The sequence below is a fragment of the Biomphalaria glabrata genome, chromosome 10 (assembly GCF_947242115.1).
Source record: "Biomphalaria glabrata chromosome 10, xgBioGlab47.1, whole genome shotgun sequence".
NCBI classification, from domain to species: domain Eukaryota; kingdom Metazoa; phylum Mollusca; class Gastropoda; family Planorbidae; genus Biomphalaria; species Biomphalaria glabrata.
The window spans coordinates 38,387,802-38,408,303 of NC_074720.1; the positions used below are offsets into that span (position 1 = coordinate 38,387,802).

Consider the following 20,502-nt stretch of genomic DNA (forward strand, 5'->3'; position numbering starts at 1 on the left):
CAAAACGTCCTCTTCTTCATATAAGTCAAAACGTCCTCTTCTTCATATAAGTCAAAACGTCCTCTTCTTCATATAAGTCCAAACGTCCTCTTCTTCATATAAGTCAAAACGTCCTCTTCTTCATATAAGCCAAAACGTCCTCTTCTTCATATAAGTCAAAACGTCCTCTTCTTCATATAAGTCAAAACGTCCTCTTCTTCATATAAGTCAAAACGTCCTCTTCTTCATATAAGTCAAAACGTCCTCTTCTTCATATAAGCCAAAACGTCCTCTTCTTCATATAAGTCAAAACGTCCTCTTCTTCATATAAGTCAAAACGTCCTCTTCTTCATATAAGTCAAAACGTCCTCTTCTTCATATAAGTCAAAACGTCCTCTTCTTCATATAAGTCAAAACGTGCTCTTCTTGACAGTTTGATTATTTTAAATTAAAAAATCTGGGAAATGTTTTGCTTCATTTATTAATTATCGCAAAAAAAAAACAAAAAAAAAAAAACGCTTAGATTATGGACTTTTTAATGGTTTGTTATGATCAAATTTAGAGTATCTTCTTGTATCTGCAAACTTACTTCATTTAAGTTTTGAAACAAGCTGTTGCATAGGGCATATCATCATAAGCAATGTACTATTTCCGCGTGGCGAATAGTGCAAATTTAATTTTAAAAAGCATCTTCTGGAAGTGTCAAAAAGAGAAACAAGAAATCATGTGAAACAAAAGCTTGTATAGGCCTACTACTATCGCGTACTTCAGTGGTAGGGGTGTACGTTCCCGTCGTGTCATTGTTTTTCTTCAAACAACTGAGCAAATAATCGCGCTGTCACCCCCTGTTGTCTTGGTTGTTTTGGTTTGGGTTTAATGCGTTCAAAACAAATTAACGAGATGCGTGCAATCTGCCTCTCAGATTTTTTGCAGATCATTAATTCTGTCCTATGTTTCTGATCATCCAGGCTTTCACTACTTTCAGATCATCCAGGCTTTCATTACTTTCAGATCATCCAGGCTTTCATTCCGTTCAGATCATCCAGGCTTTCATTACTTTCAGATCACACAGGCTTTCATTCCGTTCAGATCATCCAGGCTTTCATTACTTTCAGATCATCCAGGCTTTCATTACTTTCAGATCATCCAGGCTTTCATTCCTTTCAGATCATCTAGGCTTTCATTCCTTTCAGATCATCCAGGCTTTCATTACTTTCAGATCATCCAGGCTTTCATTCCGTTCAGATCATCCAGGCTTTCATTACTTTCAGATCATCCAGGCTTTCATTACTTTCAGATCATCCAGGCTTTCATTACTTTCAGATCATCCAGGCTTTCATTATTTTCAGATCATCCAGGCTTTCATTACTTTCAGATCACACAGGCTTTCATTCCGTTCAGATCATCCAGGCTTTCATTACTTTCAGATCATCCAGGCTTTCATTTTTTTCAGATCACACAGGCTTTCATTCCGTTCAGATCATCCAGACTTTCATTACTTTCAGATCATCCAGGCTTTCATTCCTTTCAGAGCATCCAGACTTTCATTTTTTCAAACGACTAACTAGCTTTAGTGCTATGTTATTAACTATTTAATATCATGAAGTATTTACAATGAAATAAGAGGATTGTGCGTAACAAGAAAGGGGACATCAAAGCATACATGACATACACTGCAAACATGGGATACACGACACATATACATGGTTAGAATGAACGTGAGCTGGGAGAATTTTTATATAGACCTACTTTTTGGCTGAGAATGTTATGTTTACATTCAATAGTTTCCATGAATAATAATACATCTAGATCTAGCTGCATTCCTTGCTTACATCTAGATGTATCTGCATTCCTTGTTTACATCTAGATGTGTCTGCATTCCTTTTTTACATCTAGATGTGTCTGCATTCCTTGTTTACATCTAGATGTGTCTGCATTCCTTTTTTTACATCTAGATGTGTCTGCATTCCTTGTTTACATCTAGATGTGTCTGCATTCCTTTTTTTACATCTAGATGTATCTGCATTCCTTGTTTACATCTAGATGTGTCTGCATTTCTTTTTTTTACATCTAGATGTATCTGCATTTCTTTTTTTTACATCTAGATGTATCTGCATTTCTTTTTTTTTACATCTAGATATGTCTGCATTCCTTGTTACATATCTCAATGGAATTGCATTTACATCTAGATCTAGCTGCGCTCCTTGAATTAGATATAAGATGAATTGTCTTATTTAATTTAGGGATATGCCTTGTTTTAGGTCTACATACCTAGCTGCTTTCCTTGTTTTAGATGTAGTCTTTGTTTTACAGTGTTTACAATTATAAGGTAACACGGCTTCAACTTCAGTGAGCCATAAAACCTTTGGGAATGCTTTTATGAATGAATGGGCTTAAAAATAAAAATCGATTGCTTATTTAATCCATTCATCCACTCAAGCCAGTCCGTTTTGTCTTTTTTCATGCTTCTATTCATGAATTCTTCATCTATCCATCCATTGGATATAGACGCCATCTATCATCTCGGCTAAATCTTCTAAAGAAGTCGCCCGGACACACTTGTAGAAGCTTGCCATCAAGACGACAGGGGAAATAACCATCGTTTCAAACACTCCAAAAGTTAACACATTTTGCAACGATTGAACTATAAACAATGACACATTTATAACTAGCTCAACTAAGAATGCCCAGACGCTGAAAAAGAAAGGGAGAGGAACTATTCCCATTCCTAGGTATGTAAAGAGATAGAATGCTAGCGAATACACGAATATAACAACAACAGTTATCGGACATAAGAGAAGCTTTGACATTGTGTTGTTGTTGCCGTAGAGCGCCCACTGGCGGTCATACTCCGATTCCGGAACATGTCTAATATACAAAATTCGTCTCCTAAACCTCCGGAAGTGTTCCTTGACAACATTGTAGATGCGAGCCGGAGCCCTTAGCCAGGGGCGACAAGTCCTTCTTCGTCTGGCCCTCTCCTTTCGTTTGGCTCGGAGATGCTTTTAAAAGAGAGAGAGAGAAAAAAGCAACAATAAGATCATGTTTGGCTGTTTCGTATTGTGTAAATGTGATAATATAATTTAACCAAATATTTCCTAGACGTTTAGGTAAAAGCCGCGCGTTCAGAACTGCAGATCTTATGTAATAAATAAGAACCAAACCACTTTAATAAGTGGTTCTTGTTAATTAATAAGAACAACAGAATGAGAGACACCATACATTAGGACTGTTACTGTGATTATTATTATAAAAGAATCTTCAAATTCTCTGATGCTGTCAGGGCAATACAAAAAACAAAATGCATTGTAGTCTCCCCTTAAGAGTAAGATGATATGGCAGGTCTGCAGAAGCACTGCCCTGTATCCATATTTCCCTTTATTATAATAATGCGTCTTTCATGCGTCTAGGACATGCTTAATGCGCCCTGGTCCTATCTCCTTGGTGGACAATTGTTTTTTTTTTTTTTTTGGGGGGGAGCGGGGTATTTGTGTGAGAGCTTCCTTGTTGCCGAAAAAAAAAATCTTGGGATTGCAATGATTCGATTATCGAAGCTGCAAATGCCACAACATATCCTACACCTCATTGTATGACAGCCAACTGCAACAAGCGTCTACCGTATTTTCGCGCATATACCCCGCACATATGGCAAAATTAATAAATAAAATAAAAACCGCAATCGTACAACCCGCACCCCCATATATCCCTCATGTGAGGAGCCGATTTATGACCCAACTGCTACTGCCAACCTGCTTCGCTAAGTGATACAAGCTTCGATGGTCTCACTAACCATAGTGAGGACAGTGCCATTAGTGAGACTGGCGATTAATTGCGGATGTATTGTATGCAGTGTAGTCTATACGTTTTGACATGTTCGGTATCGGCCAATTAGTTTAGTCGCTTCCTTGTCACGATTGATCACTGGTGTAATAAGACTCTCTGCCGCATCGCTACTGTTTATTTCTTGAGGTTTATAATGAGATGTTCATAAAGCTTTTCAATGTACAGTTCACAACCACACAGCCAACTATATGAGGTCTAAAGACCCACCGGTATGACCATCGTTTCCGTTATGCTATGTTTATGAAAAAAAAAAAGAGTAAACCCCCGCACATCTGTATACCCCGCACCTCTGTATACCCCGCAACTACCATTTCTTTTTAAAATCTTATAATATAACATACGGGCCATATACGCGACAATACGGTAGACACGTGACCAGCATTATGAGAGCAAAGCGTTTTAATTTCCCCCATCTACCAGTCCCACTGCTAACTCTCAAAGGTAAAAGAAAAAAAAAGATTGCACACTTCTAGCAAAAGATTTCATGAAGTGAAATTTAAAAGATGATGATTTATGGCCGTGCTATTTGTATCTTGCCGGTTAAGAAACAACCATCATGACGGAGCATCCATTTATGACGTCCAGATTATTAGCGTGGCGGAAGGTAGAGCCTAGACAGTGGCGTTTCGGTAGAGACTGGAAGGATTACACGTGCGTCACGTGAACACTCAGGAGAAAGTCAGGAGAAACCAAAAAAAGGTAGGTGTATTAATCCAAAGGCAAGGTTCAGGCGTAACTGTACATGGGTCAAAGTATGTAAATTTCATTTGCTTCTATCAGAGGGTCAGCACAACGAACAGAAATGTGTGCCACTTCCCCAGAGCGTAATTTCATGTAAATGTAGTGGAGTGGATACTTTTTCAGGCCACATCGGCCACCCCGATATCTACGTGACCCTTCCCCCTAGATGGCGCCTTGTGTCCGCGCGAAAAAAGGCAGAACAACGTGGGCACTGTCCATTCTACCGGCATCTCTTGTCACTGTAGTGTCTGTACGTTACTGGACCTACTTGGTCTCCACTCCATTTGTGCCTGGTTCTACACCATGTGTTTATGTATGGCTGCAGGTAATTACATTTATTTTTCTTAGATTAGATTATATTTTTATTTTGTAATTTGTATAGAATATCGCTACCTGGGTTTTTGTTCATGTTGTTGGACTATCCTTATTTTTAGAAGCCAACATGTAAATGAATCAATTTATTGAATAGCGTACCTGTAGTATACTAGACGAAATAGTTCCTATATAGAATGCTAACTGTCCATCTTGTAAATGTATTTTTACGACCAGTGTGTAGATACTGGCTTTTAAGAAACAGTGTATAGATTTGTTCTATTTAATTGTTATAGTTTTTTTGTAAGGAAAGGAAAAGCGAAACTCTTCAAACAATGTAAATGTTAGTTTTATGTAGAACAACTAGTTGATGTATTTTTAGAGAACTACTTTATCATTTATTTTTACAATGTTTCGGGTGTTCCATATCTCTGTTGTGTTCGTATAAGAGATGATTGGTTCACACTATAAGATTTGTTGTTTTTTTTTAATCTAATATTTAGACTTGGATGTTGTGTGTACAACTTGGTCTAACCATTTAGACCAATTATGTTTAGTTAATGCTCATTTGTAATTATGTTTTATGTTTGCCTTTGGCAGGTCTTTAGTGTATAATAAAGAGATTGAAATCGGCCTACGAGTTGCCTTCGTCATGTCATTTAGAATTTAGTAGTTTTCTGTGCCAAACCCACCACTTAAAGATTAGAGTTGTGGGTCTTAGGGACATCCCGAAGGGAAGACCCCCCCAAAGCCTTCACTGGAATTCGAACTTGTTTTGTTACTGAAGGAGATAAAAAACTGGATGACTCGAAGTTGCAATTTTATTTTCTTAACACAGGCTTTAAGACTCCATTCTTGTGGGCCAGGGAGGAAATGTCTACTACGTGTGGACCAGAAATCTAGATTTGTTGTCTAGTATCAATTTACCAATTAAAAGGAGTGTATATATATATACATCTTACTGTCGGACTATCTATCTATCTATCTATCTATCTATCTATCTATCTATCTATCTATCTATCTATCTATCTGTCTGTCTGTCTGTCTGTCTATCTATCTATCTATCTATCTATCCACCCACCCTAAGCCTGATTTAAAGGAGGGCAGGTGGGGCTATAGCCCCGGGACTCTACAAGAAAGGGACCTCCACAAAAGAGAAAAAATATATTCGAAATTCGATGGGTCAGAAACTTTTTTTTTTTCTAACATTTTGTTTTTCGTGTTTTTACGGCTGGCTACGTGATGAAGAAGTATATGCTTCTAGCATGCTCGGAATATGCAAATACAGCTCCGGTTTTACGGCAGTGGGTCTACCAAGGGCCTTACCCTCCACAAACGCAAACGTGTACACTTTTTTAAAATTAAAATATGCCTATTCAATTTTTTATATTTTTTTTTTAGGAAAAAAAAAAGGAAAGTGAGATAGAAACCGGAAGGATGGCTGCCCGCGGTCTACGCGCTGGACTGTCGTTTGGACTTATTGATGCTCCAGGGTTTAAACCCTGCCCGCTTCCGTCCTGCGGAGGTTTGGACTAGGAAGTAAATTATCTGCAACTCTGAAGGAACATTTGAAACATTTAACAAATATTTTTCTTCTAAATTAAAGCATGCTTTTATAAGTATTTTTTATTCATTAGTGGTACTTTTTTTTTTAGTTTTTGAAAGAGTGTAAAGGGCCTTCACAAAAATCTTGCCTCGGAACCTCGACATACTTAAATCCGGCCCTGATCCATTCACTTAGTTAGTAGCTACCCTAAGGAAAGGTCGACCATTCACTTTATGGTCCTCAATGAGACACTAGACGTTGATATATTGGGGTCCTCTAAAACATTGCAACAGCAATTCCTTTTTTTTTTTTTTTTCTTTTCATTTATTCATTTCCTTTTTTTCCAATTTTGGATACCATTTACTCAATGAAAACATATACATAAGGAAAATTGTGCATATTGAGAATGAAACAAAACAACAATAAGAATGAAAAAAAGGAGGCGCGGTGGCTGAGCGGTAAAGCGCTTGGCTTCCGAAGTGGGGACCGGGGTTCGAATCCTGGTGAAGACTGGGATTTTTTAATTTCTGGATCCTCGGGCGCCTCTGAGTCCACCCAGCTCTAATGGGTACCTAACATTAGTTTCTTCTATCAGTTAGGGAAAAGTAAAGGCGGTTGGTCGTTGTGCTGGCCACATGACACCCTTGTTAACCGTAGGCCACAGAAACAGACCACAGAAATATGTCCTTTACATCATCTGCCATATAGACCACAAGGTCTGAAAGGGGAACTTTACTTACTTACTTTTAAGATTGAAAACACATACACATCGAGAATGAAAACACAATGAGAATGAAAACACATACACAATGAGAATAAACACACACACACACACACATACACAATGAGAATGAAAAGACATACACAATGAGAATAAAAACACACACACAATGAGAACTAAAAAATACACGCAATGAGAATGGAAACACATACACAGTGAGAATATAACACACAAGCAGTGAGAATTCCAAAAGAATGACTTTGTTGATGTTTCTGGTGGGTGAAGGCCAGACCTGTATTGTCGGGAGACTGAAAAGAAGGCAATTTTATGTCTGGACGTCATAAATGGATGATCCTTTAACGCTAACACTCTACAATGGAGATTCTAAATAAGTTTGATTTTAAAAACTTACCTCTTTGTCATTAAATATGTACATTATTCTACATTATTCATGAAACAATTTATTAAAAAAAAGATGTCCAAACAATGTCCAAATAAGAACGACAGAATGCATCCCAAAACAGCTGATCATAATGCAAAATTTAACATAAATAACTGTATTTGTAATCGTAAACAATGGGGGTGGTCCAAGCTCCTTCTCGAATGGATTTTTCCGATTTAAGGCCCAAAAGCCGCGATAACAAGGCCTATGGTAGCCTAATAGTTATTGTAATTCTTGGAATAAGAGAAGGTCACGATTGAATACGTTATCGTAACTTTTCGCTATGTAAAAGACATTGTTATTTATATCATGGCCAAATCAAAAGAAAGGGAAGATTTTGTGAGTGTAGACCAGTGTTTCCCAAAGTAGGGTACGCGTACCCCCATGGGTACGGGAAGACTTTGAAGGGGGGTACGCGTTGCATCCCATTAACAATGCTGATTTATTATATTCTGATATTAAATTTAAATTGACATTCTTTAATATTATTTGATTCTATATTTATACAAACTCATAATCTTAATAATAAATATGTTAAAGATTGGGTAATGAACAGGAATGTTTTGGTTAGGGTTAAGGTCACAATATTTACGTTTTGTTTTCCTTACTATTTTAGGTACTATGTTAGGCATAGAGACTCGCATAATTAATACCACCAATATAATTTTTTATTGTTTAAGATTTATAGTTTAAGATGTCCAATAAAAATGGCAATAGAGAATTGCTTCAATGCATTCACATTCCGTGTACATTTACATTAGATACATGTCTCAATATATACATTTCATTTGTGTGGTTTAAAAAGGGTTAGAATCTCCATGCATTTGAACTCTCTGGTATCTTCGACATGTGTATTCAGCTTTAACAGAAAAAGTTCTGAAATACTTGTCTTCTCCAACTTCATGTGAAGCTTTTTTCAGCATTTGTGGTCATCAAGTACAAAAAAAAATTAAAAGGAACAGACTAGAGGACGTGGAACTGCATCTCAGATTAACAATTAACAACAAGGGAACCTAATTCTAAGGTCTGTCATCTCAGCACATAGAGGGGACACATTGGTCAAAAGTTTGGGAAACACTGGTGTAGATTATAGATGCTTTAAAAATATCTGGACATCCATATAATTTAAGAGTCATGAAATAATGAATAATTACTTTCTATATTCGAAGATGGGAGCGCAATTTAAAAGACCAAGTGTAGAGGGGGTGGGGAGATAGGGTAAATAGAAAATATCACTAAAACATGTCATTACCTCACTTTTATCAACCCACTCCGTCTGTAGGTCATGTCATTACCTCACTTCTATCAACTCACTCCGTCTGTAGGTCATATCATTACCTCACTTTTATCAACTCACTCCGTCTGTAGGTCATGTCATTACCTCACTTTTATCAACTCACTCCGTCTGTAGGTCATGTCATTACCTCACTTTTATCAACTCACTCCGTCTGTAGGTCATGTCATTACCTCACTTATATCAACCCACTCCGTCTGTAGGTCATGTCATTACCTCACTTCTATCAACTCACTCCGTCTGTAGGTCATGTCATTACCTCACTTATATCAACCCACTCAGTCTGTAGGTCATGTTATTACCTCACTTATATCAACTCACCCTTTCTGTATGTCTGTCTGGTCACAATCTTGTCCACATTATTTCTCCCACTTCCCATTCTCAGATCAAGTTGAAACTGTTCACAATGGTTCAATGTCGATGACAACACATACGTCAATCAAATAATTAGCCATTTAGTTAATCATTTAGTCGTAATTAATTACATAAGGCATGGAAAGTGGACTAATCTAAAGGGAGATAATCATGCAATAATTAGAGATATGACAGCGATGGAACGGTTCTCTTCCCCCAAAGCGTTAACGAGACTCTTGTCAACACACAAGATAGCAGAAGCAAAAAGGTCGCAGTATCCCTATCTCAAGTGTCTATCAGTATGCTTATCTTAACTTTCTATCAGTATCCTTATCTCAAGTTTCTATCAGTATCCCTATCTCAAGTGTCTATCAGTATGCTTATCTTAACTTTCTATCAGTATCCTTATCTCAAGTTTCTATCAGTATCCCTATCTCAAGTGTCTATCAGTATGCTTATCTTAACTTTCTATCAGTATCCTTATCTCAAGTTTCTATCAGTATCCTTATCTCAACTTTCTATCATTATCCTTATCTCAACTTTCTATCAGTATGCTTATCTCAAGTGTCTATCAGTATGCTTATCTCAACTTTCTATCAGTATCCTTATCTCAAGTTTCTATCAGTATCCTTATCTCAACTTTCTATCATTATCCTTATCTCAACTTTCTATCAGTATGCTTATCTAAACTTTCTATCATTATCCTTATCTCAACTTTCTATCAGTATGCTTATCTCAACTTTCCATCAGTACCCTTATCTCAAGTTTCTATCAGTATGCTTATCTCAACTTTCTATCAGTATGCTTATCTCAACTTTCTATCATTATCCTTATCTCAACTTTCTATCAGTATGCTTATCTCAACTTTCTATCATTATCCTTATCTCAAGTTTCTATCAGTATGCATATCTCAACTTTCTATCAGTACCCTTATCTCAACTTTCTATCAGTACCCTTATCTCAACTTTCTATCAGTATGCTTATCTCAACTTTCTATCATTATCCTTATCTCAACTTTCTATCAGTATGCTTATCTCAACTTTCTATCAGTACCCTTATCTCAAGTGTCTATCAGTATGCTTATCTCAACTTTCTATCAGTATCCTTATCTCAACTTTCTATCATTATCCTTATCTCAACTTTCTATCAGTATGCTTATCTAAAATTTCTATCATTATCCTTATCTCAACTTTCTATCAGTATGCTTATCTCAACTTTCCATCAGTATCCTTATCTCAACTTTCTATCATTATCCTTATCTCAACTTTCTATCAGTATGCTTATCTAAACTTTCTATCATTATCCTTATCTCAACTTTCTATCAGTATGCTTATCTCAACTTTCCATCAGTACCCTTATCTCAAGTTTCTATCAGTATGCTTATCTCAACTTTCTATCAGTATGCTTATCTCAACTTTCTATCATTATCCTTATCTCAACTTTCTATCAGTATGCTTATCTCAACTTTCTATCATTATCCTTATCTCAAGTTTCTATCAGTATGCATATCTCAACTTTCTATCAGTACCCTTATCTCAACTTTCTATCAGTACCCTTATCTCAACTTTCTATCAGTATGCTTATCTCAACTTTCTATCATTATCCTTATCTCAACTTTCTATCAGTACCCTTATCTCAAGTGTCTATCAGTATGCTTATCTCAACTTTCTATAAGTACCCTTATCTCAACTTTCTATCAGTATCCCTATCTCAACTTTCTATCAGTACCCTTATCTCAACTTTCTATCAGTATGCTTATCTCAAGTTTCTATCAGTATCATTATCTCAACTTTCTATCATTATCCTTATCTCAAGTTTCTATCAGTATGCTTATCTCAACTTTCTATAAGTACCCTTATCTCAACTTTCTATCAGTATCCTTATCTCAAGTGTCTATCAGTATGCTTATCTCAACTTTCTATCAGTATCCTTATCTCAAGTTTCTCTCAGTATCCTTATCTCAAGTGTATATCAGTATGCTTATCTCAACTTTCTAACAGTATCCTTATCTCAAGTTTCTATCAGTATCCCTAGCTCAAGTTCCATCCAAGCTAAAGGTCAATCAAAATGACCAATAAGATGACAATATACAAACAATGACTTGACTTGATACTAAAAGTGCTCTCGGGTCGCATTCAAACAGGTTATCCTATTTGGACAACAAACCTATAAGGTGTTGTAAGTTTTTGTTGTTGTTGTTGTTGTTGTTTTTAACCATTCATAATTAATTACACAATTGTTTCAAAACAATGTATCCAATGTCAGTCAAGTCTCAATATAAGCAACCAACCGCCTTTACTTTCCCCAACTAAAGTCACATAATCATTGGATTTGTATTCAGGGGCGCCTTAAAAAAAAAAAAAATTCAAATCACAGTCTTTACCGAGTTTCGAACCCAGGACCCCAGGCTCGGAAGCCAAGCGTTTAACCACCCAGCCACCGCGCTACCCCCCCCCCCCCCCCAAAAAAAAAAACAAACTGCTTCTAGGTCTCAATTCGCTTCTCTTAATTAAATTTTAGACAATTATAATACTCTTTCATCAATTCTATGCCCAGGCAAGTTTTGAAAATACATCTCAGTGGATTGACTTAGTTTGCAACAATCTTCTAGATTACGACTGGATAGTTTAAAGTTTGTGGTGTGTAGTTTTCAAAGACTATCCTATAGTGTCTAACACTGACATCAGTTCACTAAGTGGAAGCTTCGTGTTGACATACATTTTGTTTTAAACCGTACACATCTTGCAAACATCATAAATACACACACGAAGTCCTACACATGGAACTAGCGGTACCGCGTAGTGTGTATTTGAATGTTGCCATGCACGCGAGTGTTCGTGTATAGGGAACATAGGACAGTTTGGAGGGACAGTTCTTGAGGTCCAGTCTAGCTCAGAATGAAATGGCGCAAATATTTCGTTCTCTTCGGCGTCTTTCTTCTCAACGTCCCTAACGGCGTCACGTGGTACTATGGGAACTTGTCTTCGTACACAGCATGCGTCTTCAGGTAGGCTTCAAGATCATTCCATTTGGGTTTAGTTTTATTTTGCGAATAGGGCATAGCTTTACCTTTCTCGTGGCTTAACTCTTTCTCTCCGTAATTATTTACCAAAGTCTTGTGGAATCAACGTTGGTATCGTCAGTTAGGAGAGAAAGAGTTAAGAGTCTTACCCAGGGTCGGATTTATCTATAGGCAACACGAGCTATAGGTTAGGGACCCCAATAAATGTTTTGCACAGATATATATAATATCTGGACTTTCAAAGGGCCCCCACATCTCAAATAGCTAAGTGGGCTTAGTTTTACTTTCATATGGACTTACACAATCATACCGGCAGTGGCGTAGCTTAGGATTTGGGGGCCGGGGGGCGCTTGACCTCTTTAGGGGCCCCTGCATTTTGACATTCGACATCACGACATGAGATAATGGAGTAATATTTAATGTAAAACAAAATATCGGACTCTCATTAAGGGGCCCCGTTCATGTGAGGCTCTGGGGGGGATTTTCAAATTTGGACACCCTCCCCCCACCCTAGCTACGCCACTGCTTGTGGGCTTACAGATTTAACCGTTTTTTTTTCCTTTTGTGTTAACACAGTTAGCAAAAAAATATTGACATAAATTGACTAACCCAATAAGATATACACTTTAAGAAAAACAAAACAAAAACACATGTAGAGACTTGACATTTCTATTTTTAGAACAACACGTGACCTAATGCTTTTTTTTTTTCAAGAAACATTTGTTGCAAGTAATAAGATCACTTATAGGAGTAGATTTGGTAACTCCAAATGTCAAAATTATATCTCAAAACACTATAAGGCGTCGATAGCCACTGAAAAGCTACTGTAATATTTGTCTATGTCATCTCACTTACTTGCTTCACTTTACTCTATATAAAGCTTATAATAGTTGAATAAATTATAGGACATTCATGAACAGTTTGCATACCGTCTGGTGTAGCGGGAATGACCAAGAGATCTTGATTGCGCAAAGACTCCGTGCAATTATGAAGCATTACAAGAACTACACAGAATAAATTCTAGACCATCATCAGCTTCAGAAAAAAGAAATTGATTATAAAAAAAAACTTTTTTTTGTACGTTTTTAACCGGAAGCCGTCGCGGGCAGATGTCTAAAGACTGTCAGTTGGAAGGCTCGAGTCCCAGTGACGCGTAGAAGCGTCTTGATTTCACAATCATTTATTCTGTCATCATTTTGATGGTCCCTTGGCGAAATTTCTTTTCTTGCATACGCCTTTTTTTTTTTTTTGGAAAGCTTCTATCATGATCAATTACTGTTTCATAATTATCGGACAAGCTATAAACATTTCGGAGGCGAGGTGGCTGAGCGGTAAAGCGCTTCGCTTCCGAACCGTGGGTCCCGGGTTCGAATCCTGGTGAAGACTGGCGATTTTTTATTTCTGGATTTTTTGGGCGCCTCTGAATCCACCCAGCTCTAAAGTACCTGACACTAGTTGGGGGAAAAGTAAAGGCGATTGGTCGTTGTGCTGGCCACATAACACATTCGTTAACCGTAGGCCACAGAACCAGATGACCTTTACATCATCTGCCCTATAGACCACAAGGTCTGAAAAAGGAACTTTACTTTACTAAACATTTCATCATCTTGCTCTTATAATGAAACATGTAACGCACAATTGTAAAACAAATTTCCCTCACGGATAATAAAGTTTGTACAATAAACGTTACAAATAGAAGAGCTTGAACAATCCTGCAATGCTTAACCATTATAGTGCTGAGCTGTTTTACAATGAGTGCATACAAAAAGGAATTACAATTCTGATGTTTAGAGGCTAATCTACCACACGCGTTTAAAGAGTTAAAAGTGTAGAATCTCTGGGTATTTACTATTAAAAAAAACATAGAATTATCAACAATTCCTTTATCTTGAACAGCGGATACACCAAAAAGATTGCTATTTATAGGTTTTCCCACCATGTATGAAAATCTACAATATAAATTATCATCTTTAAAATGTCATGTCAATGTTCGCAGTTTTCAATTACAAACATTTTCTACACATTGACAGGAAGAAGCAAGGTTCCAACATTGAATCCTCGTGGCTGATGTCGGCGGAGGTAGCCTGCTGGACACTGGGCATCATTCTGGGTGGGCTCCTGGACTCTAAACTAGGGCCCAGGTCGACCATGCTCCTGGGAGCTTTTCTCTTCAATATATCCTTTTTTCTGACCTTCCTGACATTTGAGTTGACATTTGTGACATTTATTCTGTCACTTGGGGTGCTCACGGGTAAGTAGTAACATTTGCTAGTTAACGAAAACATAAACAAAATTACTGTAAGCATCTTTCATATTCTTTATGCAAGGACAAATTTAAATAACTTTTTTCTTTTTAAATACGATTTGAGAATAAAACAAGTCGTCTGAGTGAGCCAGAAAAATCAGAGACTTACAGACATCTCACGATGTAAACCAGCTTTTAAATTAAATGACGCACTCATCTTTTTGTTTCAAAGTTACGATGTTCTTGTTTGCCAGGTATTGCTGATGGAATACTCCACTCTGCCAGTTTGTCTTACATCATAATGTGGGTCGACGATTACGTCGGTTTGGCTGTAGGTTTGGTCACCAGTAGCCTTGGCCTTGGCGCTGTCCTTATTAATTTGATCATCACAAGGTCGGTGTCTGTGTTTGTGTATTCATTGTATGTATTAGTCTTAATTTATTATTGGAAGTCTAGATCTATTAAAAATAAATAAATTCAAAAAATTTGATACAATTTCGCTCAATATAAGCGTTGTTTTTAATAAGTATTTTACAAATTATTTACTTGTTCCATATTCAGATAAAAAAAAAACAATTAAAAAAAAAACACAGAATCCTGAGCCACCCTACCCAGCTTTCATATGCGTTACATTTAATCTGTAAATTTAGACATATTCTAGTTAATAAAAATATCACATTTATTTTGATTATGGGGGGTTTCCCTTTCGAAATGAGGGTTCTCAAATTTTAATCTTGATGAAGACTGCGATTTTGAAATTTGGGATTTTTAGGACGCCCGTGAAACCTCCCAGCTGTAATAAGTACCCGTCAATATCCGATATTTGGTGAACTAAAGTCGGTAGGTCGTTGTGCTGGCCACATGACACCCTTGCTAACCGTAGGCCAAGAGAAACTGATGAGCTTTGCGTCATCTTCCCTATAGGTCTAAAATGGAACAAAATACTACTACTTTACTATTTCTTTGAGTACATCATTAAATAAAATGTCAGTGCATATTTGGATATCAAATGGATTGTACTTTTCTCTTCCAGATACATTAACCCATTGAATCTGAACCCTGACGTCACAGATGGGAATCTTCGTGTTTTCACTCAGGCAGATATATTAGACCGAGTTCCGCGCGTCTTTCTGATACTTGGAACCTTCAGCTCAGTCTTTCACTTTCTTGGCTTTGTCTTTCTGCAGTCACGAAGATACCACGACAAGACAGTCAAATGTGCACGCGCAATCTATGCTGCGCGTCCACCAGAGGGCGCTGCCAAACATACCGACAGATTGAGCGCGAGCCAAATCTCCGTAAACTGTGCCGGGAAACTGACGAAGTCATTGAAAGACATCGAAGCCACTTTGGCAGGATGTAAAGAATCAGATGCAGTGTCACCAGAAATATCTGAGTCAGACACTGCCCGGCTACTCGAGCAGAGCTGCAATTTCGCAGGAACAAATAGTGGCAATTCTGTTAAGCGAGAGCGTGTGCAAGTCTGTAAGCTTTGTTGTCGCAAGTGTCTCAGCGAAGACGCTCGCAAAGACCTACTCGGTTTCTCCAATGAGCTTCAGACGATGCTGAAAACAAAAGAGTTCTACCTTCTAGTGATGCTACAGTTCTCTATGGATTACGCTTTGGTCGTTGTCTCTCATTTCTACAAGTTGTTTGGCCAGGTAATCTTTTTGTTTTCAAATTTCTAAGCCAAACTATACACAACAGCAGAAAATAGTTCCTATGTTTTGTGAATTTAGATCTAAATGTTTTAGAACAAAAAATACTTACAGTGAGACGTGAAAACCTATGGTTTAGGACGTTGTGAATAAGTACACTCATCAATGTTTAGAATTGATAATAAATGATTTGAAGATAATCACATCCTAGCCCAAGCCTCCCAAGGGATGACGGGGGATAGCAGCGGGCAGGGTTCGAACCCAGGGACATCCAGAACGACACTCCAGATCGCATACAAAACGAGGAAGCCACTAGGTAAACGCTACACGCATGCTACACTTTACTACTTACATGCTACATAAAAGCTACACACACACTACACGCACGCTACACACACACTACGAACATTCTCGTTGCACCAATAAGACTTGGTTATGTATGTGTTTGTTTGACCATGTATCATCATTATATGTAGAAAAACAAAATGTAATGGACATGATTTTTTTTTCTCCCCTGTCCCCTTCCCAGACTTGGCTGAGCGATGACCAGGTCCTAGCAGTACTGGGCACTGTAATGACTGTCACCACCATCTTTCCAAAACTCTTGCTCGGGGCGCTGCAAGACAAGGTCGGCTTGAAGGAGACTTGGATCATCATGACCTCAGGCACAACTATTACGTCAGCCTTCTGGGACTTCACCCCAAAGGTCAACAAGTAAGTGCTACTTAGTTTATTAGTACTAGAAAAATTGTTTGTAAATTGTTGGACACGTTTCGGGTGTTCCTTCAGTTTCTGAAGTCCGGCAGGACGACGGGGAAGGACAGCGGACACGGTTTTAAACCAGGGCCTTAAATACCACCGAACGACAGTCCAAAGCGCATACCACACGATCAGGCAGCCATCCTTCTTTTAAGAACAAGAGAACTTTTAAAAGTTTAATAACCTTCTTTAGACGGTCTTCCGCTTTGTGGATTTAACGCAACTGTTACTTCTGACACCACATGGAAAACACCAGTTGGGACAAGTCTGAAAAAAAACTGTCCAGGCCTGAGCAATTGTCTCATTAGTTCAATTTTGTTTTTGACGATTCTGGTCAAACTTCGACTCACGTTTCCCCCGTTAAGGCGAGGAAGAGGAAACTGTGTCTCATATTCTTGGTGACTGTTCCGACTTGTTGGCTCCGTTTCGACAGGTTTTTGGAAGTCACATTTTCTTGACTTACTCGGGGACATAAGAGAATTGCGCACAAGTAGAGCTTGTCTTCACATGGAATTTGATAATGGTGATGAGGTTGATGATGATGATGCCCCTTTTTGATTGATGGTTTCTTCTCTCGTATGCATTTTCCCTTTTTTTTCATTTTGCTTTTAAAAATAAATACATGACTTTTTTTTTCCAATTTACATTATTGGTATTTGATCGTTTGTAAAGAAACTTGTAAACCTTAAACCTATAACGGTCAGACCAGAGTTTTCTTGGTGCGATCGATGAGCTAGTAATTTTTTGTCTCAAACATATGCATAAACTGTCAAAATTCTAGGAAAATCGTTAGAGCCGTTTTCAAGATTCGTGTCCAGGCAGATTTAACTTTTTGTTCATTCATGAACCCACGAAGAGTATGCAAGCTAATAAGAGGAATTGTAAAAAAAAAAAACATGATCTATACTGGATACACACAATAGCTAACAATTTGTAGTTTTTATGTCATTGATGATCACTATTTAAGAATTATGAGCTAGGATTAGGGACAAGCTTAGAATTAATGAATATAGATAGCGTTGTGGCTTAGGACAGTTTATAAATTATTAAAAGTAAATTATTTCGAGCCAAAGTGAAAAAGAAACTCTAAAAAGGTTTGTTTTTGTTTTTATTTCAGGTGGATTTTTTTTTTAATCTAAAAGAGTTTTGTTTCTTTATTCCAGGTGGATGTTTTTTATCTGGACCGTGTGTATCACGTGGTTTGTATGCGCCTTTGACAGCCTCGTTGTGGCAGGCGTCGTGGAGATTTACGGAACCTATCGTTGCAATCTCAAGTACGGAATCGTGGCGGCATTCAGCACCGTCTTGCAGCTGACGGCGCCTCCAATCATGAGCCAGATCCTTGAGACATTTGAATGGCTTGGCTTATTTTTAAGTGTTAGCTGCCTCCATTGTGTGTCCTTGATTGTCAGCGTATTATTTTTGCCACGAAGCGGATCTGCTTCTAAGACGATGAATGATCAGGGTGAGAATCCGAAAGGAGAACTGACGTCAGTTCCGGAGGGAAACTGCTGCCATGGTGATGTGAAAACCATCGGAGATTTGAGACCACTGGCCGATAAAGCTTGTTGTTTGCCTCTCCCATGCAACGAGTCGGATCAGTCAAGAGGCAACACAGCCCAGAAACTGCATAGTGATTCTACGTATTCGTCATATAACTCTGAATTGACTCACTCTTTACACAATGAATCCGCTTATTTCCCACCCAAGGAATATGCTGATCAAGTCTACGAATCAACTCGTTCACCCTTCAGAGATCAGATCATTATCCAGTCAGTACCTACACATGAAATTCACTCTTCACTGAATGAATAACATTTTCATGTAATGAATTCTCCAAATATCTACTCACATCCCGAATCAGTTTATTTTCCATGTATCGTATGAAAGGTCATTCAATGAATCGACCCACTCTTATTCAGTTAAAACATTCCCGATTCCATGAATCAAATCATTCCAGTTTTTCATGAATCAACTATTTTTCATTCCTTATATCTACTTAATTCTCACACCATAAATCAACTCATTTCAATGAATCAAGTCATTCCTCCCACAATGAATCAACTCATTCCTCCCAATGAATCAACTCATTCCTCCCAATGAATCAACTCATTCCTCCCAATGAATTAACTCATTTCTTACTCCATGAATCAACTAATTCCTCCCACAATGAATCAACTCATTCCTCACACCATGAATCAGCTCAGTGAATCAAATGACTCAGGCTCATTTCCAGCGTGTCAAATCAGTTCTGTTCTCAACTCTTGAATGAAATCTAACTTTAGTCATCAGGCCATTCTGCGAGTCAAAGTACTTGGAATATTTCAAAAACTATGCTACTGAAAATATTTAAACTAAAACATCATTTGATTGTTTTATTGTACATTTAGACCCAGTACGATTGTATACAGACTCCTAGTATTAATAACTTCATGCTCAAATCATAATGCAAAACACAACTGATCCAAATTCATTCTTGTAACTTACATGAAGCACTTATTACAATGAAATGTAATTTATCCGGTTTATTACTGAATCTGTTTCTCTGACCCTAGTTTTTCTCCTGTTATCACTATCTGTCTAATTGTGTCAATCTGTCTAATTGTGTCTATCTGTCTAATTGTGTCAATCTGTCTAATTGTGTCAATCTGTCTAATTGTGTCTATCTGTCTAATTGTGTCAACATGTCTAATTGTGTCTATCTGTCTAATTGTGTCAACATGTCTAATTGTGTCTATCTGTCTAATTGTGTCAACATGTCTAATTGTGTCAACATGTCTAATTGTGTCTATCTGTCTAATTGTGTCAACATGTCTAATTGTGTCAACATGTCTAATTGTGTCAATCTGTCTAATTGTGTCATTATGCTTCTCTAAAAAATTGAAAAAACAAATTGTTGATAGGATTCTTTTTAATTTACTCGTATACCATTGATCAACTAGCTGTCTAATTTTATCAATATGCTGCTCTAAAAAAAAAATTAAATTGTTGATAGGATTCTTTTTTAATTTACTCATATGCACTTGATCAATCCCAAAACTACAGTGGACGAATAACCCAAACATTTATTTCAAAATTTGAACTTTGACCTATTTAAATGTAACTTTGCAACGTCATTGCACTTTGACCTCCTCAAGAGCATAACAGTGCAACTTGATTTGTTGGAAAATGGGGAACTGTTTTTAAAACCGAAACCAAACTGTCTGCTTCGAGTTTCTTATTTTATTAAGTTGATGCACGGAGCGGTGGTCATTTCTTAGAACGGGGGGGGGGGGTGAAACAAATGGTGGACCAAAGGCAATGTTGCTTGGTGTATGTATTGGGATGGGGCTCAATTAAATGAACATGTAGACGGCGAAGTTTTAAATAAAACGGCTCAGTGTCTGGGAAGAGGTCAATCATTCATGAGGTCAGGTCGTGCTCACGTCGAGCGCTCTAAGTGAAGGTTGTCTCCCCATCTTCCCCCCCCCCCCAAAAAAAAAAAAACAACTCAACAAAAATAAAAGACTGAAGATGCATGTTGTAGGGTAGGTCGGTCGTTGACTTGTAGCACCAGATTACTAGTAGGCTACAACTAAACCGATGT

The 20,502-nt window shown here is 37.6% G+C and overlaps 1 protein-coding gene and 1 long non-coding RNA gene across 3 annotated transcripts; one reads left to right on the plus strand and one right to left on the minus strand.

The window, feature by feature from the left end:
* Positions 1–1,807: 1,807 nt before the first annotated feature.
* LOC106074684 (uncharacterized) lies at positions 1,808–7,822 on the minus strand. The gene is made up of 2 exons (XR_001218989.2): positions 7,555–7,822; positions 1,808–2,981 (listed from the first exon to the last, which is right to left on the minus strand). It is a non-coding gene; the product is annotated as an uncharacterized LOC106074684 (long non-coding RNA).
* On the plus strand, positions 4,060–20,119 carry LOC106074677 (uncharacterized). Of its 2 annotated transcripts, none has more exons than XM_056044669.1 (6): positions 4,060–4,521; positions 14,285–14,505; positions 14,754–14,892; positions 15,533–16,160; positions 16,687–16,871; positions 18,080–20,119. In XM_056044669.1, the coding sequence occupies exons 2-6, from the start codon at positions 14,322–14,324 to the stop codon at positions 18,729–18,731; spliced, it is 1,788 nt and encodes a 595-aa protein (XP_055900644.1). In that variant the 5' UTR covers positions 4,060–4,521; positions 14,285–14,321; the 3' UTR covers positions 18,732–20,119. The 2 variants fall into 2 exon arrangements, with proteins under 2 accessions (XP_055900644.1, XP_055900643.1); XM_056044668.1 differs by lacking the exon at positions 4,060–4,521 and adding an exon at positions 11,806–12,239.
* The last annotated feature ends 383 nt before the right edge of the window (positions 20,120–20,502 follow it).